We start from the raw sequence: 24,602 nt of genomic DNA on the forward strand, positions 1-24,602 counted from the left end.
TGCTGAGGGAATTAGATTAGGAAATGAGACACTTAAAGTAGTAAAGGAGTTTTGCTATTTAGGAAGTAAAATAACTGATGATGGTCGAAGTAGAGAGGATATAAAATGTAGACTGGCAATGGCAAGGAAAGCGTTTCTGAAGAAGAGAAATTTGTTAACATCGAATATAGATTTATGCATCAGGAAGTCGTTTCTGAAAGTATTTGTTTGGAGTGTAGCCATGTATGGAAGTGAAACATGGACGATAACTAGTTTGGACAAGAAGAGAATAGAAGCTTTCGAAATGTGGTGCTACAGAAGAATACTGAAGATAAGGTGGATAGATCAAGTAACTAATGAGGAGGTATTGAATAGGATTGGGGAGAAGAGAAGTTTGTGGCACAACTTGACTAGAAGAAGGGATCGGTTGGTAGGACATGTTTTGAGGCATCAAGGGATCACAAATTTAGCATGGGAGGGCAGCGTGGAGGGTAAAAATCGTAGAGGGAGACCGAGAGATGAGTACACTAAGCAGATTCAGAAGGATGTAGGTTGCAGTAGGTACTGGGAGATGAAGCAGCTTGCACAGGATAGAGTAGCATGGAGAGCTGCATCAAACCAGTCTCAGGACTGAAGATAACAACAACAACAGTAGTTGTTGGAAAACGTTCGCCATCGTAGGTGAGTGGACAGCGTGTCGGCTTGTAATGCTGGGGGCCCGGGTTCGATTCTAGGCTGCGCTGGAGATATTTTTTCCCTCTGGAACTGGGTGTTTGTGTCATCTTCATCATCCTCATCGACGTCCAAACTCGCGTCACCTCAGAAGACTGGCACCAGGCGATCGGGCCTACCCATCGGGAGGCCCTCGCCAAAGGACATTCCATTTCAGTGTGGGGAAGTAGTCTCATTGTGTCAGATCATGTCTGTAGTAAACAAAAGCAAAGTATTTGTGGTGGGGATGGCCCTCACATCATGGCTAATACTAATGAATTACGTGAACAAACGAACACATATACTGATGAAACGGGAGAACAAGTCGAAACTAATTGTCAAAGAATAATAGAAAAACTGGAGTCAAACAGAGAAGGTATAAGGGTTAGTACTAAACAGTTACAGAAAAGATAGGTTATAATACTGAGCAAATTAAGACTGATTATAAAATAGTAAATGAAAAGTGCCCACTAATTTTCAGCAGACATAAGCAGAACAGAAGACCAATTAAAAAATTGAGCTGACAAAAAACAATGTAGCATAGAAATGTTAAAGACCGATACAGAAGGGGGAGGTACAGAAAGTAGTTAGTAGGTGCATAAGGCCATCACAAGGGCGGATATGAATTTGCTACTGCTGTAGCACCATTATTGGTGCTGAGCAGAGCACAGACGGCACAGTGCCAGTCAGTTGTGATGTAGAGGACGTCACAGTTGTTAAGTAGATCCCTATAGCTGAACCAATTGACCGTACTGCAGATGCTAAACCAGAAACAAGCGTCGACTCTTTATCAAAAATTACCTACAAGGGGTTCGTTAATGTGGAAGTTCAGGGACTTTGTTGGCCAGGGAAGACGCTAAAGTTCAGTTATACGCTCCTCATACCACTATTGTACTGTCCAGGCTGTGATAATGCGAGCATCGACCTGAAACACGTCATCATTGTTGAGGAACAGCATTTGAATCATGTTGGTCACCTGATCACCTAAATTGTACACACTATCGTTGGCTGTAAAATGGCCGTTGAGAGTAATTATATAACCAGAAGAATACCATGATATGGCTAACCACACGGTCACAATTCCACCCCCATGCTTAACCGTTGGAATCAAGCAATCAGGGTTGTATGCTTCTTTCGGTGTTCTCCAGACGTAAACCTGGCCCGATGTTGGAAATAACTAAACGTTGACTCGTCGGACCATATGACGTGTTCCCACTGATCAGCCGTCTAGGATTTACGCTCCTGGCGCCATGTGTTACGCTTTCTTGCGTTGGTTGTCGTCACTAATGGTTTCGGTATAGCAGCCAATCCATGAGTATTCGCTTTATGGAGTTCTCGGCGGACAGTGTTGATAGACACGGGGTCTCAAAGATGGCTGTTGAGCTGTGCAATCGCTTTTGGTGCAGTAGTTTTGTGTTGTTTTGACACAATTCGTGTTAGCGTACGTCGATCTCTGTCATTTAGTTTTGGCTTGCGGCCACTATTACGTTTTGAAGGTGATGGCTTTCCATGTTTTGTGTAGGCTGTCATGACTGTTGAAACAGTTGCTCTTGAAATATTCAGTAAGTTGATTGCCTTGGTTACTGGTGCTCCAGCCAAATGGGCCCCCTCAATCTACCCTCTTTGGAACTCTGTTAGGTCTTTCATTGCACGTCGACTTCGACCTCCGAAGGCGAATATGAACCACCAGCACTGGTGTCTAGTCCGTACTGAACACTCACAGTCCGGCTCAACGCGTGCCTTACCTGCGTTGCTAACCGTTAAACACTACCATCCCATTAGTACCACCGTTCACATCATGTTGAATATACCCTGCAGTTATTTCTTTGAGAGTGTATGAAAGGCCACAATGTGTGCGTGCGTGTTCGATACCGTGCGCGCACGTGTGTGTGTGTGTGTGTGTGTGTGTGTGTTTGGCCACCAAAGAACTAAATGAATGCGAGCTTATAAGAAATTATTGGCAGACAAATGGCAATTGAAGGAATGTAATATGGGACACAGATATAAAGATTTCTGCCTTTTGGTAATGTGGTGGCAATCGTTTTTAAGGTAGTGACGTATCAAAAACCGATATAAAAGGTGAGATACTTTAAGCTACATATTTGAAATTGACACTTTTTGATGTTGTTCACTGGAAAAATTGTTGTGAGCGGTGAACTAGTTTATGACAATCTTTTCTTTTTCCATCTTCCATCTTCTCTTACTCACTGATGTGTGATTCAGTGAATCAATATGTACGAGTTAATGAATTTCTTATTTTGAAGCGTAGAATGAATGTTTCTCTTCACGAGGATTCATGACAGTTTGATAATGTTTCTTTCTTTTTAGTGGAGGTGCCTGTGTTCTTTGTGGAATATTATTTAATGCTTTAATGACGCTTGTTGTAGTGGATCTTCCACTAAGAACGGTATGTATTTTTTTGTATTTTACATGGCCGTGTCACTATGCCTTCAGTTTGTTTCTTCTTGGCTAGTCCTGGAACCTTTTTATTTTGAGTTCGCTCTAGATGTTGAGTGGACGAACATTTTTTATATGATTATTGGTAGATGCTCAAGAATACGGAAAAATAATTGTTTTATGAATGAATGAAATTTGTGCTGAGGCTGTGCATGTGAATATTTTATCTTCTTTGTGTCTTATGATTTCTAAGAGACTATGGAATTTGTATGCCAGCTCTAGGTGCTGAAGTGATGAACATTTTGTTCTGCATTATGCTGTGATACCCTACCTATAGGCGATGAAGCTGTGCCTACGCAAAAGAGCGTACATCGATACAATCAAGTTCAGGCAAGAGCAAGAGGCTTACAATTAATACCAGAAGATCGTTTACAGAACACACTTAGTTTTTAGAAAGTAAAGTTGCAGGGCATATCTTAATGATATGCTACACATCCTTACAATGGATGTATTGAGCTGCTATAACTTAGGGTTGTATATTTTCGCGACGTGCCTATGGGAATAAGTTACTGGTCCTGTTTATCTGAGGTGGCCTGGTAGGAGAGACGAAAGTTAAAGGAGGGTTAGTTATATGAAGTAGCCTGTAGCAGGCTTAGTATTATTGTAGTACATTGAAAGTGCTGTTTTAATATGACTGGACATAAATCCCTAGGCAATCCACAACCAAATATCCAACGGTGACTTGTCGTTGTAATTAGCGAGGGAGCAGCATCAGGGAAAAATGTTGGTAATGTAACTTATCGTAACGCACAGCACATATTATTGAGGAAGCTAGGCGCCTTTTCTCTTACAACTTGGTCTCGTGATTTCAAAGTATTATTATTATTATTATTATTATTATTATTATTACTGGTATTATTTAATAACTAAGGAAGTAATCTTTCCCTGTGGAAAATGCCAACACATAAATCATGGAGCTCACATTAATTTTCGTAGTGTTTGATTCCTTTAAAACTACACACAAAAGATCAAAACAGACAAAATGTAACATTAAGGTAGGGTAAAAACATTATTATTTTATCTCTGTAAGCTAACTGTAGAAACTAATTAGACACCACCTTCACTCTTCGAAAATGAGTTTTTCTCCCTATCAACACATACGAAACATAAATCCAGAAATGCTGGGATCGCGGAAAAATAGTAGAATTAGTACATACCATAAAGTTTTTCGGCAGGTCCAGCGGATCCTCCGAGTTCATCTGGCACAAGCTCCCGCGGAACGTAGTCGAAAAGTGTTTCCGTGCCTGGTAGATGAGTAACCACCTGGAAAATAATGAAGTTTCGTCAGATACTGATTTTCTTACAGTTTAAAAGCAACAGAGGAAGTGCGTAAGACAGACAGAGAAAAAATATTTTTCCAAAAATATATCATCGGGTGTCCGCTGTACTGCAAATTCGACTTACACGCTCTGTTAGAATTTTTAGAATTCTTCGATACCTAAGACTCATGTGGCACTGCTGATGTTCAGAGAAAAGGCTGAGTTCTAAATTAAGCTAAGAATAACAAAATGTTGGTGAAAACAAGTTTACTGTGTCACACGACGTATTCTTAGGATTTGTAGGTCTAACTGAGAGAAATTCCACAGCCATCTAGCCTAAATTCATTTAAGAAATAATTACCCATTATCGGAACGTTTTAATTGTTATCATTTGTCAGATTCCTGGTTCAGCCCTAAAACGGATATCACAGTGGCGACAGTGTGTACTTGATAGAAATGGTTGTCGTCAACGTAGGATGGGTTTAAAATCTTCATAATATGCATCCATTCTTTCCATTACATTTTTTTTTAGGTGAGGCCGAACTGGTTTGCTTTAGAGTAGGACCCTTATAAATTTTCAGTTATCTGCATGCGTTCATTCCACTACTTGTTAGTCGACATGAGTGAGTTCCCAGTGTTTACATTACAGGAAGGCTCACATTTAGGGCCCTCCGTGTAGAAGCAGTAAAACAAGTGAGTATTGGGAATGTAGACCAATACTATTGGTGAAGAGATGGTCTCCAGCAGGCTGCAGAAGACCATGAGTATAATAGTGGTCGAAACTCTGAGATATTTTAAGAGTGCCACTGGCCTGGCAACCCATTAATTTTTCACCAAGTGTGGATTGGGTAACTGCGAACCAAGTATTACATCCCTGGTAGTCAGACTGATTTAATTTACTCACTCAGATAGTGCTCAGTATCTGAGTGTCTGAATTATTAACAATAGTTGTAGACACAAAGATGCAGTTCTTTCTAAATCTGTTACTTTGTGCGTTGTTACTGATAAAATACACTCCTGGAAATTGAAATAAGAACACCGTGAATTCATTGTCCCAGGAAGGGGAAACTTTATTGACACATTCATGGGGTCAGATACATCACATGATCACACTGACAGAACCACAGGCACATAGACACAGGCAACAGAGCATGCACAATGTCGGCACTAGTACAGTGTATATCCACCTTTCGCAGCAATGCAGGCTGCTAATCTCCCATGGAGACGATCGTAGAAATGCTGGATGTAGTCCTGTGGAACGGCTTGCCATGCCACTTCCACCTGGCGCCTCAGTTGGACCAGCGTTCGTGCTGGACGTGCAGACCGCGTGAGACGACGCTTCATCCAGTCCCAAACATGCTCAATGGGGGACAGATCCGGAGATCTTGCTGGCCAAGGTAGTTGACTTACACCTTCTAGAGCACGTTGGGTGGCACGGGATACATGCGGACGTGCATTGTCCTGTTGGAACAGCAAGTTCCCTTGCCGGTCTAGGAATGGTAGAACGATGGGTTCGATGACGGTTTGGATGTACCGTGCACTATTCAGTGTCCCCTCGACGATCGCCTGAGGTGTACGGCCAATGTAGGAGATCGCTCCCCACACCATGATGCCGGGTGTTGGCCCTGTGTGCCTCGGTCGTATGCAGTCCTGATTGTGGCGCTCACCTGCACGGCGCCAAACACACATACGACCATCATTGGTACCAAGGCAGAAGCGACTCTCATCGCTGAAGACGACACGTCTCCATTGGTCCCTCCATTCACGCCTGTCGCGGCACCACTGGAGGCGGCTGCACGATGTTGGGGCGTGAGCGGAAGACGGCCTAACGGTGTGCGGGACCGTAGCCCAGCTTCATGGAGACGGGTGCGAATGGTCCTCGCCGATACCCCAGGAGCAACAGTGTCCCTAATTTGCTGGGAAGTGGCGGTGCGGTCCCCTACGGCACTGCGTAGGATCCTACGGTCTTGGCGTGCATCCGTGCGTCGCTGCGGTCGGGTCCCAGGTCGACGGGCACGTGCACCTTCCGCCGACCACTGGCAACAACATCGATGTACTGTGGAAACCTCACGCCCCACGTGTTCAGCAATTCGGCGGTACGTCCACCCGGCCTCCCGCATGCCCACTATACGCCCTCGCTCAAAGTCCGTCAACTGCACATACTGTTCACGTCCACGCTGTCGCGGCATGCTACCAGTGTTAAAGACTGCAATGGAGCTCCGTATGCCACGGCAAACTGGCTGACACTGACGGCGGCGGTGCACAAATGCTGCGCAGCTAGCGCCATTCGACGGCCAACACCGCGTTTCCTGGTGTGTCCGTTGTGCCGTGCGTGTGATCATTGCTTGTACAGCCCTCTCGCAGTGTCCGGAGCAAGTATGGTGGATCTGACACACCGGTGTCAATGTGTTCTTTTTTCCATTTCCAGGAGTGTATATAAAAGCCACTGACTTTCAGAAGAATGGACCATTAGTGTATATTGCCCCGTCGCCAGGACAGCGGGGTCATTAGGAACTAAACACAAACACAGAAAGGTCAAAGGAACCAGTCGAAGCAATTAGGGAATCACTGAAAACCTCTAACTGGATGGTCGGTCGATTACAGTGTGCCAACCACTGCACCACCTTGTCGGTCCCATAACTGTCATGCAATCTGAATGATACTCGTTTCCCACATTCAAATATTTTGATTTGTTACTCAAAGCAGCATTCGTATGCTTCAGTACATAATCTAGATACGGATTAGAAGGATTTACTTACATTATTCTTAAGCAGAATCAGGAAGTGGTTACCAAATTTAATACCATTAACATAGAATACCAGTCTCACTACATTGTCTGCAGAATATTGCTTATGACATCTTAACGTCAAAGAAGTTGATGTGGTAAAAAAATATTCTTAAATGCTCCTGGCCAAGTTGTCAATTCTTCCTGCAAAATGATTCTCATTGATAAAATGGGATTTATGGCAAAAGCCGTGCAATTTTTTTAAGTCGTCAATGCATAGAATATTTTGAGGCTACGCTCTTATCCTGTGGTGTCTTTTTATCTTCATGTGACAGCTAGGACCAGAAACCTTTGTAACATGTTTTGAATACCGTCGTCTTAGACTACCCTTACTTTTTCCGCTCTACGGCCCTCTTCAGCGACATGGTATATTCTCTGAAAGCCACAACCGGTATCATCTATCCTTCCCCTTCTTATGGCACAGGCGTTCCACAGACTTTTTTCCTCACATTGATTTTAGTACCTTTTCATTTTCGTCTGACCGATTAATGCATAACGTTCTTCATTATAATCACACTCAAGCTTCTTCTCCAGATTTACGAGCAACCGTGTTTCACTTCCATACAACTCAACGCTCAGATGTTAATGTTCAGGAACTACCTCCTCACTTCCTGATATGTAAGTAAGATCGGCAGAACACTTTTGCTGGAGATTTTTTTGTTCAGTACTAATATGTTTCTTGCTTCATTTTATTCTCTCTTACTTGGTATATTTTTTTCACTTGCAATTTTGACGTTAAGGAAGTTTTCTTTGTGCTATACTTCGTTGCCTTTATCTTTTCTTCGTTTATCTTTATCTGCTAAGGATGCAGTTCATTCATGTCTATAGGTCTTCCAAGAATTCCTTCCTTCAATGAATTTGTTGTTTGCGTGTCTTGATGTTGCTGCCTCTCCAATTTAACTTCTTCTTCTGAAATCTTCCATTACCTCTTTCATTATCCGTCGTTGAGTAGAAAAGTATTCATTGCTCAAAAACGTGCAATCAGAATAATTGCTGGAGCCAACCCACGGTCACCTTGCAGCATCTATTTAAGGATCTAGGGATCCTCACAGTAACCTCACAGTATATATATTCACTTATGAAATTTGTTGTTAACAATCCAACCCAGTTCAAAAGTAATAGCAGTATGTATAGCTATAACACCAGGAGAAAGGATGATATTCGCTAAGCAGGGTTAAATATGACTTTGTCACAGAAAGGGGTAAATTATGTTGCCACAACAGTCTTTGGTCACCTACCAAACAGCATCAAAAGCCTGAAAGATAGCCAATCAACATTCAAAAATAAATTAAAAGGACTTCTAGATGACAACTCCTTCTACTCTTTGGCTGAATTTGTAGATATAAATTAAGGGAGGGAAAAAGACTTAAACATTAGTGTCATGCAATATTTTGTGTAATGTAATATCTTGTACAAACATCTTTTATTAACCTGACACCCTCAACATAATTGCGAAGTGTCGTAATCATGATCTATGGAACAAGTAATAATCTAATCTATTCTAATCTAATCACAGCGTACGGCGTGAACACAGCTGTATGAAGTAATAACAATAAATAAAATGTCTCAGCTTGTTGTTATCGTGATACAGGTCTTATTGCATGATTGGGTTTCAAGACGTGGACGATGAGGCGTGGACTTGCTAAATCGAACATGCACATGGGCTCCTAATAGATAACGCTTTAATTTGTTGTTGTTATCCTTTAACTGTCTTTATTTCTTTCCTGACGTACAAGTTGGATAGAAATTCTGATAAGCTACTGTCTTGCTTTATAACATTCTTACCATTAATAATTCTTTCTCGAACTTCCACCTAATTACCACCACTCATATTTTGTAAATAACGTAGCATGCCTGTACTTCATTTCCCATCTTGTAAGGATTCTGATTTTGTTTATTAATACGTTGTAAAGGCTTTTCCTGCGTTCACAAGCAAGAGGAAATCTGAGTCTTCTCCAACCTGCCAATTGTATCGGATATCCGGTCAAAATCTGAACTCGAGGGGATTAAAAGATTGAAAATTTGTGTGGAGTATTGCACCTAAGCTTTTCACTCTGAGGAGGAAGTATTACTTTTAACTATCACCTTCATACGTATTTTACGCCATTGTTTCTTATATCTCCAAGACAACGAGCTAGTGCTTCAATAATCAAATGGAAACCGGAATCAATTACAGAAGATTACACGAGGCAAAAACTTACGCACATACTTTTAACTACAACCTTCTGATAACCCCCATTCAGAGCTGCTTACTTCCTCTCGAATTATCTCCTGAGATTTCTTTCGTAACTCTGACGCTTTTTTTCTATCTCGAGACCTTCGGATGTGGATTTCAGCATTATTATTTAAGTCGTTTATGTTTAATATTCATCAATTTTCATCCCAAAGTGATTAAATTTGAAAATATTTCCTAGTATAATTAATTTTTTTTTTGCAGTTGTTACTCTTTTCATGATACACCAAATTTTGTGTACGCTTGTATCTACTAATGAAGATGAGAATTTCAGATGTTATATGGACAATGTGTTATATGGCATTCAGATACATTCAGATCATTCCATTTGGATTTATTCTTTCTTTTCCCAAAACTCTCCTTTTGATATACTCCTAAATACAGAACGTATGGCATGTATTCCACGTCAGAAAATCGTGGGTATTTCTTAGCACGTCGTACATGTTTAGCTATCTATTTTGTATCGAAGACACTGAAGGAAACTCAGACAAAACAGTCATAATTCCTTCAAAAATAAACATATGTGATTGAAAAGAGAATCATACAACATATAAACGTTCTCGTATCCTGGCGATGCAGAAGAATAAACATACAAAAGGCTAGAGATGACAATCAATCACAGTAAATTTCAGTTAGAAATTGTATCAGATTTCACTGGAGGACAAAAATTTAAAAAACGATTCTTCACTGGAGAACTTAGGTAAGATACCGTAAATGACACTAGCCATATATCAGTACAATTCACAGAAGAAAGGAAACAAAGTGGCCAGAGCAAGTTCCAAATAGCAAGAAGAAACAAGTTTGTTATATGGGAACGTCGCAAGCATATTAGAAGCTGAAGTTGTCATCAACTCTAATATGCAGAGTAAGAATAAATTCACAACTGGATTCGTGATTTCCTGTCAGAAGGGTCACAGAAATCATCAGTATTCCCAAAGGAATTGTTATAAGCGTTCTGGTGTTCCTAATCTATTTGGATTTAGAAGAAACTGTGCAGCCCCCGGAGATAGGTTGCAGACGTTGCTGTCATTACCGTATAGTAATGTCATCAGAAGATCAAAACCAATTCCAAAGCGACTTAGACTAAACACCTGCACTGTGCGAGAAGCGGCAGTCGTATCTGATCTGATGCAGACTATTTTTCTTTCCAACAAGGGTGCAGGGGGACGGTAGAACCGCCATAGATAATACTTTTATTCATTCATCAACACAGCTTGGGCTTTCTGTTAGTAAAAGGGTGAATGGCCTTTCAGACGATGATGCACAAATTTTAACTCTATAATGCTTCCGTACTCAGACAAACGCCACATATAATTACAATCGATGTAGGAAAAATCAAATGCCAATAGAGATTTTTTTAAACCTCATTAATGAACAAAAGTGGCAGATGTTTATCATGCCGATAACTTTAATGACAAATATAATGCTTTCCTTAACACATTTCTCATGCTGTTTGAGAGTTGATTTCCATTAGAACGTTCTAAACGGGGTAATAGCAGTAATAGGCAGCTTGGGTGGCTGACTAGTGGGATACGAATGTAGAAAAAAGCGGGAATTATGCCAAGATGTTAGAAGCAGTCACACTCAAGCTACAATAGCCAATTCCAAACAGTACTGTACGGTGCTTAAAAATGTTATTAGGATGGCATAGAGTATGTGGTACGCAAATAGAATAGCTAATTCACTGGATAAAATTAAAACCATATGATCAGTAGCGAAGCAAGTGTCTGGTCAACAGCACAATGTCGACGATATAACGTCAGTTCGTAGTAAAAACATTTGTGTTACTAACAAATCAGATATATGCACAGCATTTAACAATTTTATGAGCATTGCTGGTGCATTAAATAAAAATTTAGTTTCTACAGGGAATCATACAACTCTCTTGGAAAATGCGTTTCTGACACCGATGTTGAGTCAATAAATAAATCACTGAAGACTTACAACTCTCATTTATGTGGTGGAGTGCCTAGCAGAATATTAAAGTACTGTGTTGAACATGTCAGCCCTGTTCTTAGCCATATTTGCATTTTTTCGTTTAAGAATGGTCGGTTTCCTGAACGATTACCCAGTAATAAAGCCGCTTTATAAAAAGGGAGAAAGGGATTATATAGACAACTTAAAACCATTTCTATCCTACGAGTCTTTGCTAAAGGTATTGAAAAGGCCGTGTATTTAAGGACAAGGGATTATATCGCATAATTTCCTATCAAATGTACAGTTGAACTTCATAATTTGTTTAACAAAAAAAATGTTATATTTTCTTTTCTGTGGGAGTTACTGAATGGAATAAAGAAAACATTTGTAACGCTATGCATATATTTTGATTTAACTAAGACATTTGATTGTGTTGATTAAAAAATATTGCTCCAGAAGTTGGACCATTATGGAATACGGGGACTAGCTCACAATGTTTTCACCTCTTACATTAAGAACAAACAGAAAAGGTCATTATTCACTATGTTGAGAATGGCTGTTTACTGATGATACTAGCGTGGTAGTAAAATAGTGCAGTTCATGACGTAAGTTCATGGCTTGTAGACAATGAGTTAACGCAAAACCACAGAAAAACCAGTTTTTTCAGTTTCTAACACACAAATTAACAAAGCCCCAAATTCCAATTTCACACAATGGGTTTATGATTAGTGAAACTGAACAGTTCAAATTTCTAGGTGTTCAGATAGTTAACTGTCGTGGAAAGTCCACGTTCAGTGTCTTGTTCAAAGAGTTCATGCTGCCATTTTTACTATTCGAACGGTATCTGAAGGGTAAGTGATCCTTCGACACGAAGTAAAGTCTGCTTTACTTATTTGCATTCGCTTATGTGGTATGGTCTTATATTTTGGGTAACTCGCCTCATTCTAAAAGGATATTTGGATATTTTTGGCTCAGAAACGGGCTGTTCGGACGATAAGTGGTGTAAGTTCGCGAACCTCTTCTCGGCCCCGGTTCACTACTCTGGGTATTTTGACATTGCTTTCTCAACATATATATTCTTTACTATTGGTCCTTGTTAATAGTATCAATTAATTTACAAGATTTAGCAGCTTTCACTCAGTTAATATTCAGCAGAAATCCAACCTGCATCTGGATCAGACTTCTTTATCTCTTGTGAGAAGAGTGTGCAGTACACTGCTGCATCCATTTGCAATAAGCTGCCACAAGTATTCAAAAACCTTAGCAATAACCCACGCGCTTTAAAGTCGAAATTGACGAGTTCCCTCATGGGTCACTCCTATTCTGTTGAGGAGTTCCTTGAAATATTTAGCTTATTCTTATTTTATGTTGTTGATTGTGTTTACTTAAACTTAGGGATTGCCTTTCTTGGGTTCATCAGTTTTTTTTATCTGTTATTACTTTCACGTTGTAATTTCATATTGACAGGTTCCACGACCTTGGAGATTTGCTCCTCAATTTGGTCCTACAGAACGAGACGTGTAAATAAACAAATACGGAAAAGTGTCAAGTCATTCACGTGAGTACGAAAAGAAATCCGTTAAATTTCGGCTACAACGACGGAACACGAAATTTAAGTGCTGTCATTCCAAATAAGCACCAAGGAATAACAGTCGCGAACAACTTGAATTACGAATTAGGACGATAACTTAGACATTGTTGTGGGAAAGGCAAAATTATACTGCCTTTTAGTGTAGAACACGTAGAAGATTCAACACGCCTACTAAAGGAAGTGCTTGCAGTACCCTTGTCCGTCCTCTGCTAAAGTATTCCTGTGCGTTATGGGTTACGCGAGACAGGATTAACGGAATACGTCGCAAAATTTCAAAAAAGGACAGTGCGTTTTGCACTATGGAGAAGTAGGGGAGAGAATGTTACGAACATCGTAAGCAAGCTACAATGCCAATCATTAAAACAAAGACCTTCCATCGTTGCATGGGAACATGAAGTCTGTTAGTGGATGCAAATTGTCACATCCAGTCAACGATCGGTTCAGCTGGACAAGAGGACCCAGTCCATTCCATGTAAACATAGCTGACGCAGTTATGGAGACACAACCAGGTTGCACAGTGCCTTGTTTCATACAATAACACCCAAACAATACAGTAGAAAGCAACGTCAGATAAGTGCGCCAAATATGGACAATAAATTTAACACCTCAGGCAGCCAGCTACATATAGGAGTAATACATACAAGAATAGAGAACTAACGATATGTTAGATAAAACTCAGTTTGGCTTTTCTGAAAGGAAAGGGCACCAGAGAAGCAGTTCTGGTGTAGCAATAGGAAAGACCGGTGAAATACAATATATACAAGGACCAAGAGGGAACAATAAGACTGGAAGTCCATGAATGAAATACTTGGATTAAGAAGGGTGCGCCGGCCGAAGAGGCCGAGCGGTTCTAGGCGCTACAGTCTGCAACCGCGCGACCGCTACGGTCGCAGGTTCGAATCCTGCCTCGGGCATGGATGTGTGTGATGTCCTGGGTTAGTTAGGTTTAAGTAGTTCTAAGTTCTAGGGGACTGATGTCCAAAGAAGTTAAGCCCCATAGTGCTCAAAGCCATCTGAACCATTTTTAAGGAGGGTGCAAGACAGGGGTGTATTCTTTCACCTCCACTATTAATTCTATACATAGAAGTAGCAAGTACGAAATCCAAAGAACGTTAAAATAGTAGGATTACAATTCCGAATGGGAGGATATGACATAAGATTTACTGACAAAATTGCTATCCTCAGCGAAATTGAAGGATGACTGCAGGACCTGTCGAATGGGATGGACAGTCTAATGAGTACAGAATATGGATTGAGAGTAAACAGATGAAAGGCAAGCATAATGAGAAGCAGCAGTAAGAAATTACCGATAAACATCCAAATTAGGTCCGTGAAGCAGACAAAGTGAAGGAATTCAGTCACTTGGTAAGCAAACGAGTAGGAGGGGACTCCTAAAAACGTATTACACATGTTGTTCCACTCTAACACCATTGCGCTACAAGAGTGGAGCATTGTCAAAAGATAGTACATGTTCTTGGTGTCCTGTGCAGAGAGCTCTGCCGCGGTACAGATATCAGGTACGCCACAGTGCAGGAGCTAAATGACGGGGCAACTGGAAACACATTCCAAAATTCACGTGCGCGAGCCAGTACTATCCTTGTGGGCAGAACGTCTGAATTGTAGACGGCGAAAATCTGCCAGAGTGGACCAAATGTAATGTCTCGTACTGTCGTCGTAAAATAGTGCCAGTAGTTTGGCCAAGATCGCACACACTTGGGAGATGCTGATTGAGAAGGACGGCCATCGAACAGAAACGACTGTATCCAGGTTGTCGAGGATATGACTGACATTTTTCGATGAAGACGTTTTCACAGTGGTTCTAGAATGGCGCCGTAACCATGGAGCGGATTTATATCGCCGAGGAACTTAACCACTGGTAGAATGTCCCATCTGGATTAGTCTAAAGCGTAGTGCTGTATTCAGCGAAGTTACCCGGACTGCCATAATTTAGTGTAACTTACTTTATGAAGTGCCCTCGTACATAACGGACGAAACAAGGACGACATGGATGAGAGATTCGATGTTGTCACTTACTCCTGATCCAACTTTATCTCAGTATAGCACTCGCCCCAGCGTCTTCAATTATTGGTTAGGAATTGGTAAATTTCTGTCTTCCCGAAACTTTTTTACCGTCTACAGTTTCTTCTAGTCCTATGACAAGTATCCCCTTGTGTCGCAAAGCATCATCGTGCCCCTTTTTGTCATAGTTTCCCATATATTCCATTCCTCGCCGATTCTGGGGGAGAACCTCACTTCTTAACTCACCAGTCTGCCTAATTTTCTGTATCACCTTATAACAACACATCTCAAACATCTCGACTGTCTTTTTCCTAGTGTCCCCGCAGTTCACGATTCACTTCCATACAATGCTATCTTCCAAACGTACATTCTCAGAAATTTCGACTTCAAATTACAGCCGCTATTTGAAAGTAATAGACTACTTTTGGTCGGGAATGAACACTACTACGCTACTTTCATTTTGGTGTCCTCCTTGCTTATTCTGGTAAGTTTAATTTGCTTCCACGGAAGCCGAATTCTTTTACTTCGTCTAACTTAGTTGTCTCCAGTTAGGACTGTAACTTCCCCACTCTTCTGATGTGTGTAGCAGCTCATTACTTTTATCTTTTTCCAATTTTTTTCTCAGTCGTATTCTGTACTCAGTAGAGTACTTATCCCAGTCAAAAGGTCCTATTGTTCTTCGTCACTTTTGATTAGAATAGCAGTGTCACCAGCGAGTCTTATCACTGATATACTTCCACACTTAATGTCATCCCAATCCCGAACCTCTCTTATACTTCTGTCAGCACCTCTTGGAAGTAGGGACTGAAGAGTAGATGGGAGAGATGGCGTTCCTGTCTTGCACCTTTTCATTGTGACCACTTCTTTTTCATCTTCGATTTCTCTTGCGTTTTAATTATTAATTGTTTATTACCGTTACTTCCCTGCAGTTTACACCAATTTCACTGTGAAGTTGGAGCGTCTTGCATAATTTGACATTGTAGAAAGGGTGCCTTTACTTTTCCTAAAGCCAAACTGATTTTCATACAAAAGATCTTCAAATTTATTTTCTATTCAGTTTAACATTATTTTTTATAGAGACCAAGCGATAGTTTTAACACTGATCCGACCTTGCTTTTTTGCGGGAGAGAGTGGATGATATTTCTCTAAGAGACTGATGTTCCCTTACTTAGACCCTACAAACCAAGTGCAATACTCGTTTATTCGACACTTTCTTCAGAGGCTTTGAAAAACGCGAAGGGATGTTACCTGTGTCTTCCAGCTTATTTGGTTTCAAATCTTCTAATGCCCTATTAAACTCTAACGGAAATACTGATATTCCTTTCGAAAAACAATTTTTCACTATGCAGCAGATTGTGTGCTGATGTTAAACTTTCTGGCAAATTAAAACTGTGTGCTGAACCGAGACTCGAACTCGGGATCTTTGCCTTTCGCAAGCAAGTGCTCTCCAATGAGCTACTCAGGCGTTGCTCTCGTCCCGTCATCGCAATTTTACTTCTACCTATACCTCGTCTCCTACCTTCCAAACATGGAAGCTCTCCTGCGAAACTTGAGAGACTACCACTCCTGGAAGAAAGGGGATTGCACTGACATGACTTAGCCACAGTCTGGGGGACGTTTCCTGAATGAAATTTTCTCTCTGCAGGAGAGTGTACACTGATATCGAACTTTCTGGGAGATTAAAATTGGATTCCGTTAGTCTTTCACATCGACTCGCATTTCGTCTTCCACCACTTCATCAGAATAGTCCTCAGTATCGTGTAGGCCTTCACTGTACTCTTTCCATCTATTTATTTCTTCCTCTGTTTTGGAAAGGGGAATTCCTATTGAATATTGACGCATTTGCATTTAATTTCACCTATACTCCATCCGTCATTCGAACGACCATTTATTTTTCTTTTTATATACATTTTTCCTTCAGCCATTTCGCACTTTCTACTCTCCAATTAGTATTTATTTTATTCGTAAATGATTTACATTATTGTATCCCTTTTTGTTCTCGAACAGATTTGTATTTCGTCACTCAGTCGAAGTATTTCCGCAGTTGTCCAAGTTTGCTTCGTCTTGCTTATAATTACATTTACTGTCCAACTACCGTGGCTTCCCTTTTTAGAGAATTACTTTCGTTTTCACCTGCATTGTCTATTGTGGTTTTAATTATTACTTGTATGTACAAACCTAGAAGTTGAAACACTCCTCATCATTCCTCAGTACTTCAGTATCCCACTACTTCACACAAGAATTTTTCAGAATGATTTTCGTATTCTTAAGTCTACTCTGAATAGTTAATATCACTTACAAGGTCATGCAATTCTCCCTCGCTTTCGTAGCCATGCCATCAGTGAACCTGATCTGGCTATGAAAGAGAGGGAGAACTGCAGAACCTTCTGAGTGATATTGACTATCTAATGAGTACACTCTATGGATTGAGAATAGATGGACGGAAGATTAAACTACTGACTGGCAGCAGAAGTGATTTCTGATGCCGACGACTGTTACATGTGATTCAATACTGTTTATGAATATATTTCTTTTTGATGTTCGTCTTATGGACTGTGCACCAAACGAGTCAATAAATCTATATTTTTGAACAGCAAGTGACCAGTTATTTTAGCGACCTATTCAGTAGTGACGTAAGTCTTCACAAATTTAGGTCATCGGCGCATGCCTCCTGCTCGACTTCTCATCGCGTAGCCTTATCAAAATCGGGTTCACGAAGCAGAGTAGATGAAAATCCCACAACTTTGGAAGCAAAACAACTTCTAACGGACTTAGCGAGGATATAAAAAGAAGACTCTCCCAGGCAAGGTAAGTCGTGTAACGCATTCGTACCGATGCTAGATCAAAACATGAAAAGTTCGTTGGATCACTGGTGTATTTTTGTTGATGACGTGTTAATCTTGCTGAATGTGCGATGACAGTTCTAATTACAGTCTGAATTTTTCGATGACATTTTATTTCGCAAGCATAACATAATAGTATATATTTTTTCTTAAATTTCCTATGTTTTCCGCCTGCTGCCTTTCTGTTAAAACACTCATTTAATTAAAGCAGCTGTTCAAAATAACCTGCTGTTGATTTAGTTAGCTGAGTGAAGTTATCGCTATTCCCCTTGACTGACTAAACTCTGCTGAATCAAGTTTAATAAGTGTTAGAACGCCAAGCAGGAATGTTCAGTGTTGCGATGTCTGCCGTACACTATCGCTGTAAAATAAAAACACACTTTAAAGTCGCTTTAGTGAGAGGCAGAGAGCTACCCAGCTAAGATGGCGAGCACTGACCGCTATATCTCTCCCCATGGATGCTTCTCCCTCTTAATATCTGCAATCATCTTAGTGTCTTTGAATATTTAAACATCAGGTCACAAAAATGAGCTGTTCGGTTTCGAGCTGTTAGAAAGTAATGATCAAAATACCTGTAATCTGTTTGAATGATATTTCCTCCATTTTGCTCCACAACTTCTGCATTTTATATTACTATCACGATTTCGGCCAACAATGGTGGCCATAATTAGACTTTGTTGAGTTGTACAGCCTAATAGCGGAAATATTCAAGCAATAATACTTGGCAGTTGCCCAGACATATGAAACATTGTCATCATTTGATCACACAGGTCTTCCCGGAGCCATTTATCAATAGTGTGCTTCAGGGTGTTGCGCTCGATTTGTTTTCGCTTTTTATGCACATATTTCGACCTCCTGTTAAGGTTTCTGTTTCACTTTTTAGGTACGTTCCGTCAACCTATTTCCTGTTCCACGGAAATTGTTGTGAACAAACCGCTGGCGTAGCGATGGATAATTATTTGTAGTGGCGAATCTGTACTTTTAAACTTTGAAGCGAAGGTTTCAAAATCCGCCAAGTTGGGACCAACATGCTTCTGTCAGACGTGTTCGATTACGTTTATGGTGTGGCCTCATGAAGCAGAAAAGCTTCTAAGAGTTCCTGTACATTTAAATTCCATCCATTGTAACATAAAAACATTTAAACTCCATCCAACGTAACATAAAATCCACGACGGAACTCGAAAAAAAGAAGAGGCCTTCAATTTTTCCTTGATATGTTAGTTAAGAGAAGAACGAACAGATCTCTGGTTCATAGTGTGTGTAGAGAACCTACGCTCGCTGATCTGTCTCCAACTCTCGAGTGATCATCATCACTCGCAAACAAATTAGGTGCCAAAGACTCTGTTCCAAGAGATCGACCATATTCAGACAAGAACAGGTTCACCGAAGATTTACAATGCGTACTTACGGTGTTCCAAAGGATTTGGTATTCAGATCATCAAACCGAACGGTTGATGCCACAAAAATCAAGGATGTTTGAGAAAGAAGCTGAAAGAAACAGATAAAGTGAAACCAAAAATTACTTATCCGTCTTATGCTGACCCAGATCCGGAAAATCGGTAGACTCATACGTAAAAGTGGACTTCAGCGTATTTCGCTCTCTGGAAGTGAGATAAAAAGTAACCTTTGTAATCTTAAAGACGATCTGGGTCTCCGAAAGCTGTGCGTGTATCGCATTCCATATGAATGTGGCAAGTCTTACGTGTGGCACACTATCACAACAGTCAAAGAGAGATGCAAGAAACATTAATGACGTACGCGAGTAAGACAGCCGAGCAAGTCAGCTGTCACCAAGCAACGCCGCGAATGAAAATCATGAAATTAAATAAAAGACGACCATTATCGTAGTGCGAACGCCTAATTTCGGGGGTAGCATACTTTAAAAATTCTACCGAAGTAAAAGTGTGAGAAAACCTGATAAACCGAGACGGCGGTTTCAATTTTAATAGCGCCCAGGGTCCGGCACCCAATTTACTAAAATCTTGTCGCCCTTACAACTAACCGTGTTGCAAAACCCTGAGAGAAGTGGCGCTTCACGGAATATCGGTAAGATTTCTGAGTAAAGGGCGTAATGTGCGTCGCGAATATATCTCGATTATTCACAGTGGCTTGAGGCCAAAACTAGTTTACAGTCTGGTTGGAGTCCAGGCAGTGAGTACAAGTAACAGCAAAACGGATGGAAGTTGTAGAAAACGGCAGGGTCGGTCGTCGAAGAATTGTGTGGAAATGGAAACAGTGACTTGCCAGAACACCCGGAAGCACACTACATAATCAAACACGTAATTTAAAAGGTAAGACGAGAGTACTGAAACGTTTTTGTATTGTCAACACTTGTCTAAGCCTGTTCAGCTTACGTGTTACTGTGTACCGTTGGCAGGTAGGCGCTGTAGTGTCTATAAGACAGTTTGATTTGTAATTCAGCGCCATAGTCTTTTACTACACCCCTGCTTCCTTTTTCAACATATTATATCATGCCTTGGTAATATTAGGTTTGTGCATCAGTTCGTAGACTTTTGTTTTGCATGTTGGTATTCCGGCTGCTGTGAGTTTATTGATCGGCTGACATTTTTGGATGAAGCTCATTGTTCCTGTTTGAGTCTACTAATTGTCATGTATTTCAACTGGACATAGTGAGTGGAGCTGTGAACATTAGTAATTGGAGTGTCAGTCGGAGAAATCGGAACACTTCCAACATGTTCTTCTGCTTGATTTCAGTACAGAAGTGACAGCAGCGGAGGCAACAGGAAGCATTTGCGTCGTGTATGGGATAACGCAATTGGATGTAACACGACAAGAAAATTATCTTCTCGTTGGAGGATCGTTTTGACAAGTGACTCTCCACAGTCAGAGAGGTCTTCAGTGTTTCATCAGAATCGTTTAAACGTATTAATCCACAATGATCCACGTCACTGTTCTCGAGAACTGGCAAATGTGATGAACTGTGATCACCATCGTGCGACATTTGCATGCAGTGGGGAAGATTGAAAAATCAGGTGTATGGGTACCGCAAGCTCTAAAGCTAAAATCACAAAAATCAGGGGATAGGCATAGGTGCACCTCTGTTTGCTCGTCATCAGTTGGCTCGTTAACAATTCTGTATGTTACTGGTGACAAGAAATGGTATACTTAAGCTACCATAGGGAAAGAAAGAAGTGGCTGAATCCCAACAAAGCAGCAACTTCCCGTATACAGACCAGCGCGCATCCACGAAATATAATACTATACATCTGGTGCAACAACGACCGCGTGGTGTACTACGAACTGCTTCCCCGATATGTAACAATCACATCTGATCTTTATTGTCAGCAAACAAGACTCCTTGCAGACGCAGTCTAAGAACAACTACCATGAAGAGTGTGTGAAATGAAGCTACTACACGATAGCGCCCTGCGTCGTCTTGCTAGACATAAATTGCTATACAGGACTTGGGTTTAGAAGGCACTCCGCACCTATCTTATTCCCCTGATCTTGCACGCTCAGATTTTCCGACGTCTGTGTAACAACCTTCAAATAACTTCCCTTCCGGATTCAAATGAACTCCGAAGATGGCTCAACGAGTTCTCCGCCTAAAAACCACGTGATTTCTACAGTCTTAGGCGGAGTGTTATGAATAGTGAAGGGGAATATATTTCTGATATCTGAAGTCTCTTACGTGTATCTGTTGTGTTTATTAAGCTTACTGAAGAACTCGACAAACTTTTACAGAGATCCAGTGAGTAGAAGGTGATAACGGAACAAATCAGGTGTCCTGAGGCTTAAAATTATATACGTCTTTTAAGACGATCAACGTGTCTCCGTTAGGCAATATTCCATTACGAATAAACAAAAATTTAACTGATTAACAGACACGACCGTTGTACAGTCACGGACTCCACGAACGCAGGTGAAGCCAAGACTACAGAGCATAAGAACAACGTTGCCCCCTCAACCCCTTCTTTCCCGCGAATTAATTCATTACGGGGCAACTTTGGCGCTGTAGAACTACCACTCTAAAATAGGAATGCAGCGGTAGTGTTGCCTGTTTTAAGCAATTATTACAGAAATATGCACTTAATAATATGTGTACTCCATTTTCTCATATGTTGTTAAATTCCTAATCAACCAAATGAAACTATCAATTTATTTAGATAACGGAACAAATCATGTGTCCTGAGGCATGTATCATTTCATTCCTTTTAACAAACAAGTTTTACATATATTAGTGATGTTTTACTTACATGTAACAATGTTGGCAATAAAGTTAAAAAAATATTATATGGGCTAACAACGGCACAGGTACAGTGACGGACAATAAAAACCTCTGGAAATGCCGACCATCACTGAGCAACTGATATTTTTCCTTGTGCCGAAGATGTGAAAGTATTAGCAGCATACAGTCTGACATTCACATACTATTCGAGAAACAATGAAACTGTTGAAGTATAACTTTAAAGTAAATGTTTGCGTTGCTAACGAATGCTACGAAAGAGGTAACAAGTAAAGGAGGTAATAAATATAGAGAAAACAAAAACATTATTTAGAGATAATTCTGTAGAGTAAAATCCCAGAATATAAGAAAAACTTTTGTTTGTTAGTAACCTGTCGTCGTAAATTACAGCAATATACCCACAATTTTCTTATTATATATTACATTTGATGGTTTATTTAGCGAATAGCCACACTATCGCTCTCTACTCACCCTCTGTTTCAACTTATCTGAGAGAGCGGCCTTAGCTATGTTGAGAATTGCGTCTAACACCTTCGGTGAGTTCACAAGATGCACAGCTTTTATTCTCCGGCAGTAGGCTTCCTATAAAACAAAAATAGCTTTGTTCTTTACACTGATTAAGCAACAGTACTTAATCTACAGAGAAGTACGTTTCTCCAGTATTTTAAAATTTTGTCACACTTGACTTCCACTACAATGGCAGCACAGAACAATTCACATATTCAGGAAGTGCTCAAATTCAGAAGTTTAAACGATTGTTAGTTAAGAAAGAGTATCCGAGACTAGTATGCTTAAAGGCAGTAAACCAGTAATGTTTCAGGATGACAAATTGTAACACACACACACACACACACACACACACACACACACACACAATGTTAGAAAGGAAGTCACTGCCTGATCTTATGACTAAAACGAATTAGCCACACACTCAGAAACACACTAAACCCACTACAGTGAAATATAGACTAGAGTACCCACCCCACATATACTTTCAAGATTTTTTCATGAATCGGTCCAGCTTCTGGAAAACTAGAATGCAGATATGCAAGTCAGGTACTTCTTCCCCGTGATTCTTGAAGTATTCGTGGAGTTATGAACAGTCCATGAACTTTCGGGTTTGCAGCCGTGTGACGTCGACATCAAGTTACGAAGTATCGGCTGACCAGCATTCAGCCACCATCCGGATATTTACCTCATGATGGCTGAATTGTTGTCAACCGAAAAATGGTGACAATATGTGTATTAGAGGATCATATTCTTGGGAATGATTGTCAGCTTATCGTGAGATTTCATAGCGATTTTTCACGAGAACACGCAGAACTTCTTCATAGTATGTATGCGACTTCTTGAAATTCACTATACGAATCATTTTCCTAAGTTCCCACGGTACTTGTTTACTGTAGAGCCACGGCGTGTTTCTGATAATGGCCACGGGAAGTTAAATGCAATAATATCTTGGTCGCGTAATACGTCATCCGACTCAAATCGAGGAACCTCATGGGATAATTCTACCCTTTCATTAAACTGCGATTTGCAGCTTCATGTTAACCAGTCATAAGGCATAGTAAAAATCTATATTAAGTGTATCTGTGAGCTTATTGAAAGAGACTCATTCGTTCCATCTGCACATGAGTATGCGTTGTTGTGAAACCCTGACAAACTAAACACTGTCGTAACACGTTTGGAAATCGACACAACGCACTCCCTGTCAATTACGCAGGAATGTCTTACGACACATCCATACAGCTTCGTCCCTTAACAGGTCAGTCGGCAGAAACATCGGCTCTGAATTTAAAGAGGACAGGTTCCGGTTATAGTTCAAATATGATGTTCATTCTTCGATGAAACCTTTAAGCAATGCATTTATCACTGAAGAATAAGAGAATAATTCTAAATACGAGACCTAGACTGTTCCTGAGGCATTTCTCTGTGATATAGTTTCTTGCAGATCTTATGGTGATTGGAAACTAGGAGAGAGGCACTCACAGACTGGAAGCTGTAACTCGAGCCTAGGTAAGAGTTATATGGAGCAGGCAGGCGTGCGCCTCTGGTCCGTAATACCGTTTTTATCTGTCAGGAAATACCATTGCCATCGACTACTAAACTTTAGCAGTTTGTGCTTAAGAAACTACATGTGAGCATTTGCCTCCACGTGCTGTATCACACAGCGACGTGAATCATAGCTGAGATCTGCTGCGTTTCATCCACATACTCTGCACCCTCCAAATGCTCTTCCTTTTAACCTACCAGGCTTCAAATAGTGTTCTTTGTATCTGACATAAAATGTTCTACCTGGTTGTCCTATGTCTCTGTCAACACAAGCGCTGCACTGCAGTTGGTACATGCCTGCTTTCTGGTTTATGTCTCTGTTGTTTGTCATTTTTGGGGTGTTTTTATGCATAGAATTGTCTGGTGTGTATGTTATGTTTATTCCCTCTCTTCTGAATATGTCGTGTTATGTGTGAGTTTGTGTTTCTGTGTCATTGTGTATCATCTTACGTACTTACGTATAGTATGGTTTCATGGGCATTCAGATAAAGTTTTCTGAATTTATGGTATAGATCACTTGGATATACCTGGTCAACAAGTTGAAAGGCA

The 24,602-nt window shown here is 40.6% G+C and overlaps 1 protein-coding gene across 3 annotated transcripts in view; it reads right to left on the reverse strand.

Annotated features, from left to right (window-relative positions):
* The window catches only part of LOC126365811 (alpha-tocopherol transfer protein-like), a 111,343-nt gene that overhangs the window by 30,694 nt on the left and 56,047 nt on the right, over window positions 1–24,602 (reverse strand). For all 3 annotated transcript variants that reach the window (XR_007566263.1, XM_050008400.1, XM_050008401.1), the window contains exons 5-6: window positions 22,473–22,583; window positions 4,305–4,410 (exon numbers count right to left, since the gene is read on the reverse strand). Coding sequence is in view for 2 of the 3 variants with exons in the window: in XM_050008400.1 (XP_049864357.1) it covers window positions 4,305–4,410; window positions 22,473–22,583 (217 nt within the window). In the remaining variant the exon portion in view is untranslated. The remainder of the gene's footprint in view (window positions 1–4,304; window positions 4,411–22,472; window positions 22,584–24,602) is intronic.

Source organism: Schistocerca gregaria, chromosome 4 (assembly GCF_023897955.1).
Source record: "Schistocerca gregaria isolate iqSchGreg1 chromosome 4, iqSchGreg1.2, whole genome shotgun sequence".
NCBI lineage: Eukaryota > Metazoa > Arthropoda > Insecta > Orthoptera > Acrididae > Schistocerca > Schistocerca gregaria.